Source organism: Penaeus japonicus, unplaced genomic scaffold (genome assembly GCF_977035675.1).
Source record: "Penaeus japonicus unplaced genomic scaffold, GWHDUDI00000001_assembly GWHDUDI00000011, whole genome shotgun sequence".
NCBI lineage: Eukaryota > Metazoa > Arthropoda > Malacostraca > Decapoda > Penaeidae > Penaeus > Penaeus japonicus.
Window position 1 is genome coordinate 41436895 of NW_028234413.1, and position 10000 is coordinate 41446894.

General features: G+C 36.4%; 2 protein-coding genes across 3 annotated transcripts in view; one reads left to right on the top strand and one right to left on the bottom strand.

Annotated features, from left to right (window-relative positions):
• Window positions 1-4132, top strand: part of kud (oligosaccharyltransferase subunit 5 kud) — a 6710-nt gene extending 2578 nt beyond the window's left edge. The window contains exons 2-4 of the mRNA XM_043017499.2: window positions 3331-3486; window positions 3645-3782; window positions 4057-4132. Of these exons, the coding sequence (XP_042873433.1) occupies window positions 3331-3486; window positions 3645-3728 (240 nt within the window). The 3' untranslated portion in view covers window positions 3729-3782; window positions 4057-4132. The remainder of the gene's footprint in view (window positions 1-3330; window positions 3487-3644; window positions 3783-4056) is intronic.
• Window positions 4133-4221: 89 nt separating this feature from the next.
• The window catches only part of cue (Low-density lipoprotein receptor repeat domain-containing protein cueball), an 18231-nt gene continuing 12452 nt past the window's right edge, over window positions 4222-10000 (bottom strand). For both annotated transcript variants that reach the window (XM_043017498.2, XM_043017497.2), the window contains exons 5-8: window positions 9251-10000; window positions 8931-9088; window positions 8629-8780; window positions 4222-8290 (exon numbers count right to left, since the gene is read on the bottom strand). The exon at window positions 9251-10000 is cut by the window's right edge and continues 2 nt beyond it. In XM_043017498.2, the coding sequence (XP_042873432.2) occupies window positions 8201-8290; window positions 8629-8780; window positions 8931-9088; window positions 9251-10000 (1150 nt within the window). In that variant the 3' untranslated portion in view covers window positions 4222-8200. The remainder of the gene's footprint in view (window positions 8291-8628; window positions 8781-8930; window positions 9089-9250) is intronic.

A 10000-nucleotide genomic window follows, 5' to 3' on the forward strand; every position in this document is an offset into this window, starting at 1 on the left:
ACCCTTCTCAGTAATTCCTGATGAAATTGGACCCTTCTCAGTAATTCCTGATGAAATTGGACCCTTCTCAGTAATTCCTGATGAAATTGGACCCTTCTCAGTAATTCCTGATGAAATTGGACCCTTCTCAGTAATTCCTGATGAAATTGGACCCTTCTCAGTAATTCCTGATGAAATTGGACCCTTCTCAGTGATTCCTGATGAAATTGGACCCTTCTCAGTAATTCCTGATGAAATTGGACCCTTCTCAGTAATTCCTGATGAAATTGAACCCTTCTCAGTAATTCCTGATGAAATTGGACCCTTCTCAGTAATTCCTGATGAAATTGGACCCTTCTCAGTAATTCCTGATGAAATTGGACCCTTCTCAGTAATTCCTGATGAAATTGAACCCTTCTCAGTAATTCCTGATGAAATTGAACCCTTCTCAGTAATTCCTGATGAAATTGGACCCTTCTCAGTAATTCCTGATGAAATTGGACCCTTCTCAGTAATTCCTGATGAAATTGGACCCTTTCAGTATTTCCTGGATTTATTAGCACACCATATGGAGAACAAGTCTTTATTCATCCAGCCAGCAATGATATACCATAAGGCAATTATACTGTGGGGTGGGGGGGTGTAGCCTGTATGAAATATACTTTATAGAATCGCATTTCATTCACAAAAGTATAGAGAGAAAAGAGACAGGGAACACGACTGTCTAATTGGATGGGGAGAGGAGAGCCTCCAAGGGGTGTGGTGATACAGGGCTGATGTAGTGCGTGTGGCTTGAGGAAACTTGCCAAACAGTAATAGAAATTGTTGACACTCCATAAATCCCATTGATAATATTAACCCATTGCGGATGTGGTGCCTAAGACCTAACTGGTTTTCAGGGTGGGTGGTCTTTGACAGTAGCGTCACCACCTAAAAATTAGAGGGACGGGGAAAGGGTTTTCTCCGCCCTCCAGGTAGCGCAGACTTGCCCAAACAATATTTTTCCATAAATCTATCATAAAATGCGGGTTTAGGCTGACTTTGCAACCATGTAGCTCTGGAACTAACGCTGTTACAGCCACAATACTTCATAACTGTGTGCGTGCTTCAACTGTGAACAGATCCCAATGTTGCGTCATGTACGCATTGACTCCCGTCTTTTAGGCCTAATCAGTGCCGACATGTATGTCATGACATCTGTGCGCTATGGGTTAAAACACGCTGGGAAATAATCATGGCTGTTTTTTGCAGGCCTTGTCGTTAATAAGACTGTCACACCACCCAGCTGGGATCTGCCACGATCTTGGTAGATAGGACTTAGGGTTTAGCTATTTGATCATTGCTTTTTCAATGACACTATTAGCTTTTCTTATTTCATCAGAACACCTTGCAATAAAGTTTCTAAATACAATGTTATGAAATGGTACTTCTGGCATTACAGATGAGGGAGGAGTGTCGTGTGGATTTATCAAGGCACGCGTGGGGAATACAAATTTACATGGTCACATTAAGTACCACACACACACTCTAAGGTTGTGTAGATAGCTTAGGGTGATAATTATGTAAAATTAAGGTGGTGTAAGACAGTCCACATCTTAATATGTTTGGCTTGGGCTGGGCATACATGGTAAGATGTATATTCTTTTATTTTGTAGATTTATGGTGTGGTATGTGAATCTCTGTATGATATATTAGGAAACTTATTCTATTCAACATTTCTTATAGGAATAAATATCCTGTATTTTGAGCCGAAGAAAATTCAGCACAGGAATTATCCAGCCCTGTGAAAATACCCCATAGTGGGAGGGCTAATGCCATCAATTTAATTTTCCTAATTTTTCACATAGTCCTTGTTTCAAGATTAAACCTTTTTTTCTAATTAAGAAACTTGCAATGAACTTGATGGCAGGCTCACAATTTCAAGTCAAATCAGATGTGGCACAGTGTCTCCACAGTTTAGGCTCCAAGTTCACAGCCATAATAGGTTAACACAGTGATGACGGATGACATATATATGCCATGGCATATTTTGGATGCCACCTACATGTGCCATGAATACAAACATTGCTCAATGTCCTGCGCACTCTATATGCATGGCTCTGATGGCACTAGTTCTCAAGTTCCAGCCTCCCCAATTCAGCCTAAACCTCACTTTTATCTTATGTAGATCAACTTTGATACTAATTTTAATCCAGTAGTTAGTGTACTTAAATTATTTCAGTGTGCCATGGAGTAAAAAGATTACCGGTTATCATTTTATTGGGTTTCGCTTTTCTGGTTCTGATTTTGTCAGTTGTCATTGGTAGTGGAAAGTGTAGTTGTTAGAGAACTACATGCAACATATCATCCATTAGTATGACTGAGAAGAAAGAGTACCTTAACATGTGCGAGTATCCTTATATATATGCCACTCATTTTGCTGCCAATTTGTACTTGTACTTCAAGATCAAAGGGTTACCTGATTTAGACCAAGTCGTTAATACTTTACTCTTAGACTTTGCATGCTAGTATTTCCATCACTCATTGCACAAAAAATCAAAAGGTTTCAACAAATTATTTTGATCAGTGGATGGTATTTCTTATTCATTTGAAATGGAAATAAATATATATATATATAAATCTTTAAATATTTTAATCAGTGTGCTAAGGTACCGCTCATAATTGATTTAGGCCTAAGCGTTCGAAAGCCCCGGCATTGTGATTATGCAAGGCTGGAATGCCCCCGTTGTGAGTGGGTTAATTTGTGATCTTGAAGGTCATAATAATTTGAAGGGGATATTGCCTTGTTCAACTTTTGGACTTGGAGCAAACATGTTAGGTGTGAAAATGATTTATTGTATTTGAAATTAAAATTTAAGCATTCTGAAATACTTCATATATCCTGAGGAACATATGCTCTTGTCAGCCTTTAATAACATTTCAAAGTTCTTGCAAGATTGTTCAAAACTCGTTTTATTTTGATATAGAGAGTGATCCCTTACTAATCTTTGGGCAATGATGTGCTGGAAGCTTCTTATTTTTTCAATGTTATGTGGTTCTTACAAAAGGTATTCATTGTTAGGCTGTAGGAATGTATAGGAAAGTCCTTAAGTTTCTACCCAGAACTATTGTGATTCAAACTTTTGACCATTTGCCATGAGCCAAGTTAGTCATTTTTGTCATACATTTTAAGTATTGTTTCTCTATATTTACTTTACAGAAAAAAAAAACTTTATTGTAAAATAAGATACTCTTAGGAATCAAATTACTTGCCACCTCTGATATGAAATTCAGCTTGTGACCCAAGCTCGGCAACGATTCTCAGTAGTACAGCACCAGAATTTTAGCATTTCATCACTGAATTCTTTTCAGATTGGTATCGAGTCTATGTCAAGATATGTGTCCCCGGTGAATCCAGCCATCTACCCACACTTGACATTAGTTCTTATGAGCATTGGAATCTTCTTCACTGCTTGGTTCTTTGTGTACGAGGTCACCTCCACGAAGCTCACAAGGGACTTTTTCAAGGTAGGATGTTACCCAAACTTTCTTTTTTTCTTTTTTATTCCGTTCATTGGCATATTATCCGTGCTGATGTTGAATTGGAACTTTGCATTTTTTAAGGAAATTTTGATAGAAAACTTGTGGAACTATTGTTAATTTACACCTGCGTTCCTTTCCTCCAGGAGTGTCTGATTGCCCTTGTTGCCTCTGTGTTTATGGGCTTCGGCATCTTGTTCCTACTTCTATGGGTAGGGATATACGTCTGAGAGTGTGTGTTGAGGATGTTGAAGCTTGAAGGAGCGTGAGGGAACGAGTGAAAGGTAAGGCGTTTGGTTGTCATTCTTCTTAATATTAGTCTCTGGTGTAAAGTGTTGCTTTTTTATATCAGCATTAGAAAGTTAATAGAAGAATTTATTCATAAGCAACCCAATTAAAAAAAAAAAAAAAAATTATGCTTCTTATAGTAAATAACAAATGTATTCATATCTGGAAATGTGTTAGAAAATGTTCATTATACATGTGCCTTTTTTTTATATAAATAACTGCTAGTTAGTCCAATCTGAATTTTAACATTTTTCATTTCTTTGTTTGCAGGCATTATAGCGTCATTCCAGCAAATTGAAGTTTGATTCCATGTTGTGAGTGAAATAAAGGGTTGTTTTAGTTTTCAGTTCTCTTTCATTTATAGTAACCTTTAATTCTGCTGTTCTTCTTGTGATTAGTATTTGTTGGTTTATGTAGGATAAGAAAATGCGTAAGAAAAATATGAGATCAACATTTATTGCATTGAGAAAATATGGGGAAATTATAATGGTACAATAATATGACTTGATTTTGAACAGAAATGAAAATTTTCATCTTGAGATTTACTCTTCCAGATTATAATTACAAAAAAAAAAGGATTGTACAAAAATTAATGTAAAATACATTTTGGCTGGTACAGTCCAGAGTAAAAAATAATACATATAGCTTTTAGCACTGACAATATGCAGTAAAAGAACTGTATACACATGTAAAATACCTATAAAATACCTGTTCAAAATATTTATCACTAAAACTTACTGTACCACCAGTGTTGATCATTTGAAAAAAAAAAATCTAAACTATTAATGGTATGTCTCCATCTTGAGAGCCCATACCTTAACCACAACAATGACTAACAGGTTCAACATGTGACCCATCTTGGTGTCTACATGTGACCTTGACAAGTAAATGCAGCTTCATTAAATCTTGCATACAAAAATATCACTATCCTTTCTTAGGATGAGCGAGGTAAGGCAACATATCGGGACATTATAACACTGCAGTTTTTGTTCTTTTTTTTCTCTCTCTCTCTCTCGTTTTGAGATCGAGAGAGTATTTAAATAGCTAGGTATTATGCAGAGTTAAGGAGTCCCACTTTACTACGGCATTTCATACACAATATTAGTACTAGGGCTGTGCCATTCTGCCACGGTACCATCGACAGGTATTTTCCTGTGAATTTTGTATGTTTCACTGATCTGTATTTATGGAGATGAAAATATGCTAAGCAGATGCTTTGAAACGTAACGTGGAAACCCAGATTTGGATAAATGTAAACTTAGAATTGTATTATAATTTGGCAGAAAAAGAAAAAAAAAAGTTTTAAATCTTGTTCACTCTGGTTATTCATTAATTTGGTTAGTTTTTTTGTTTTTTTTTGTCCACTTTTGGATTCCACCGAGGAAATTATACATCATTACCTTCATAGAAAATAAATGCAACTGCAGACGGAAACTCGGCTACATTACAATGTTAATACTGTACCTCTTCACAACCTACTCATCTTCCTCAAAACTTTCACAAACAATATGCTTTTAGATTATTTCCCTGAGGAAGTTTCAACCGTCCTTCAAAACAGGAAAACATAAAACAACGCTAAAAACCTGCTGCTCCAAAGAAAGTAATTCTGACTAGACAACTGTATCTCATTTCCATACAACTGCTTCCTACCACAAAAGCAGAAACACGTTCACTGACCCAGTGACTTTGAACATTACCTTTTTTTCTTTTTTCTCACCATTACCAAGAATTTACTAGAGGGTACTTCTGTAAATATAAAACAAGGTAGTTTTGATACCAAATTAAGATGGACTTTGCACTAGCATAGAAGAGTAGACCCTAGGTACCAACACTGCATTAAAATCTATTTCTTGGCAAATCTGACGTCCCAGAAATGCCCCATCTTAATAATAAAATAAAATTATATAAAATATATTTTTCTCTACCCCCTCTTAAGGTCAGAGTTTAATTTAAAAAAATCACAGGCCCATTATGTTGGAAGCCGGATTATACAAAATAACATACCATTAATTAATATTAATGAAAAATAAATGGTGCTAAGCTTCAGATCTCGTGCAAAAACGAAAACAAATGAACACCATAGATCTGAATTTGGAATTGTCATCCTTCCCAGTTAGTAAAGGGAGAAATGCATAATAGAAATTGAACCGACAGCTTAGTTAAGACCAGCTTTAAACCTTCCAATAAAAGAAAATCCATCTTTTTAAAAGATTGACATCACACTCTTTTTAAAAATGAAATGCCTAACTGCTGCAGAAATAAAATGCTTTGGATTAGAGATTGTTCGTGTACGATCTTTCTTGATACTTTTTTTTTTTTTTATCACAGTTCAGCTATAAAGTTAACAACTCCAGTGTTCCGGTCTGGACAATATTATAACTCGTAAGTCAAAGCCATACAATGATCAGTTAACTCCCCTTGTTAATAACTTTCTATATCAGATCTTACGCTGATATTTTCTCAATCACAACTGTTTCCGTCGAGATGAAATTATACACAACTTACATTCATGCGAGTCCATACAGTAAACACACATTTGGGGCATAACATCCATGTAACAAGTACTCCGAAATACAATAAATATTAACACCTTTATGAAATGTTATGAATATGAGAAAAGCTGCTTTAAGTAGTGAGCACTTCCACCTTCAGTTATCAAACGTACCACACAGTACGTTCGCTGGTGTGTAGCGGGGTTGTCATTTGATTCGTTAGTATACGATGATTAAATAATTACGATGATTAATTCATTACGATGATATGTTTCTTGTTCTTTTCTGTGATACTGCTTACACTTTCATAATAACAATCTTTTGCACCTTTCTCAGAACTCCTATTTGATAACGTGGAATAGGTCCTTTAACACAAGACCTTAAAATCTGAGCACCATATATACATAGACAAATTTTTGGAATTTATAAGATTCTGAGATTCACTTACCATACTGTACTTTGGTTATCTTTCCTTTTTTTTTCAATTATTATATTGCTCACATATGACAAAGTTAATAGTCACTATACTTGAAACAAATTGAGATTTTACTTGTTTAAAAAAAAAAAAAAAAAAAAAATCTTGTGCCACATCTGTATGATTTTAAAAATTATTTTCCTCAGATATATGTATTACAAACACGCATTTTTTGCTGAAATTTGTTCCAATAATTAAGCTTAACACTTGAGAGTTGTTCATTTTTTCAAAAGATATTTTCTGTCAAAAGCTGAAGCAAGCCAAAAAGAATTTCATGGCATGCTGGAAGACCAAAAAGTATGAAAAGTATATGGATGAAAATTAAAATACATAACTAAATTCAGAACGACAATAATAAAACGCTTTTTGGCACCTATTTATGTGGCTCTGAGCAGTAATGTATCATGGGGAATATCTTAATAAGTGCATAAAATACTACCTTACAGTGTATTTTTTTTTAACCCCATTAAGAAAAATGAAATAACTACACAAGAGGTGTAGCAGAATTTCCATTCCAACAAGTGCCGGCCAGACAGTGCCTGACTCAGGAACGGCCCACACCACCCTTTTTCTGGCACTGCAAGGAATGAAAATGAATAACCATTGTGCCATGGGCTAACTGCAGCAAAATGTAAAATGAGGTAATTCACAGCCATTTTGATATTGACTTTAACAGGAGGGGAAATCAGAAGTGTCAATGTGTCTGTCTGTCTGTCTGTTTATGTGTGTATGTGTACTTGTTTATCTGTGGGTATTTGTCTGTGGGCATGTGTGCGGGCATGTCATACACCAGTGCCTGTGCATAAGCATGGGCATGTGCATGTGCATGTGTGAATGTGATGGGAGCCTATCTGATATGATAAGCCCTCTTCATAACTAACCAGTAGGTCTTAGACCACTTGTAACAGCATATTTACAGAGTAAGTATATAATACATCTCATAACTGACTGCAAGTTACAATTTGAATGCTTTTTTTTAACTACGTATTGATATTCTTGGGGCAGTTGCAATAATCAGAAGCAACATGAGGTGGGGTTGGATATTTTGCAATCCTAAGTCTTCAGTTTGCAGACAGTTTTCCATAGTGTTAAAGGCAACAATTTAGCTTCTGTCTATAAAAAAGAAATAGAGATATATTGCTTTCACAACCAAAAATAAATAATTATAAAAAAAAAACATGGTTGCAAGCTTTTGGGTTACCATTTACAATATTTCCCAATCCCATAATATTGCACTGGTTGAAAATAGTTGCACTGATTCAGCTCAACCTCAGCATTGAGGGAATTGCTGATAGATAAGATGTAGTTGATGTGTAAAAATACCAATACTCACTCTGGTCGTGTTTCATTTTTGGTAGCCCGCAGTCTTCTTTCAAATCAGCGAGGCAATTGCACAGGGTCTTTCTCAACCTCTGCTTGCCAATGTCCAAAAACAACACTGGATTTATCAAAAGTCATAATTGTCAAGCAACCCTTTTTTGTCTTCTTTACCAACTATGTACCCTTTTCCTTCCTTCTTGACTGTTGTATAACATGGCTGTTGGAAGAAAGGAAGAAGAATTAAAATTAAATGTTATTTTTTTGGATATATATACAGCACCTAAATAAGTTATGTGATATATATAAATCTATGGAATGCAATGTATATCAATGTACCTTGGTGATAGTAAGCAAAATATATAATATAGAAAATAATACCATACACACTGATATATCAACTCAATCATTTTTTTTAAATCATTTGAAACCATACCGAAGTATTACTGAAAATAACCACGTTAAAAAAGAAAGAAAGAAAGAAAAAAAAACATAACCCATCTTATAAAATCCGCAAGACAACCAAAGGTCTTCCAAAAACCGCCTTCGCAACCTCACCGTTTCACACAAGGTCATCTGACAACAGTCTTCGATGTTGATGTGGACGCCATCGTCACCGGGCTGTCTCGAGCAAGTTGAAACCGCCGTGAAGCCAGCCTTTTTGGGAGGACCGAACCTCTTGGGTTGACGAGGTCGCTTGGTTGGGGTTCCTGTGTGTGAAGAGTTTGATGTATTTTTGATTCTTTTGGTTATTATTATTGTCAAGGACTAGATTGTGTGAGTAATAATAGTTCTTAGATTGAATGCCTTTGGATGAAATCCTTGCTGAAGTATAATGAGGATGGTTTTGAATGACGCACCTTTAGATGGGAGAGTTGTTGGTAATTCTCCTTTTGGCAAATCTGTTCTCCTGAGAAAGAGTATCTTCACGCTCAGGCCCAGCGTTGTGCAGAAAAATAATGCACAACACACTGCCAGTATTACAATCACAATGATATAAAGTTGTTTTTCGCTGTATCTGAAATGAGAGATAAAATAATCATAAATGAAGTCTAAAGCTGTACAAAGAACGATACAAGCTTTTCAAAATTCCTATTAATCATAATTTCTAGTTAATTATGTTCAAATTACGTATTTTCATATGAAACGCCAAACCAAAACATTAAAATAAAGGACTTACACCTGAGCTCTGAGGTAATCAGCTGGTGATTTCTGTTCAGAATTTTCGAAATATCTTGTTGAGTCTCCTGATATCACAGCTGGCGGAGAATTAGTTTTGATATATTCTTCTTCCTTAATTTCTGGTTTTGCGTTATCATCATCCCCTGCACCTGGATGTGACATCTGTGAATGCTCTGGCTTGAAATGCAATTTTTCTCCATCTACATCAAGTATTTCTACATCAGGCTGAACTGTAGTTTCCCCTTCTGCTTCTACATGATAAGCCACTTTGGTGGTTCCGTAGTCAGCTTCATCCACCAAGGTCTCATCTGCATCAGTTGTGGCTGTAGGTTTTGCTTCAATCTTCACGTCTTCCTTCAAATCACTGGGTTCCTCCTTCTGCAACTTGGGCTTCATCTTTCCCTTGCAAAATTCATCAATGGAATCTGCATCTGGTGTATTCAAAGCAACTACACCAAACACGCCAAAATGCTTCCCGAATTCGCTCTGAAAATCAGGAGCGTGGACCAGTTTAACCACGTCTTCTGGGCCAGTTAAACTAGCCCTCATGATGCCCTCTTGGGTCCAGTCGGCCCAGTAAACATAGCTGCCATCGGTGGTTAGGGAAAAGGGGTAACACTGGTCCCTGCTGACCAGAACTCTCTCCCCTGAAGGTCCGGAACTGACAATTCTGCAGCTGCTCTTCGAATACTCGTCAGAAGTAGTTTCCGCCCAGATGAGCTGCCCACTTGTAGCATCGTAGGTCAAG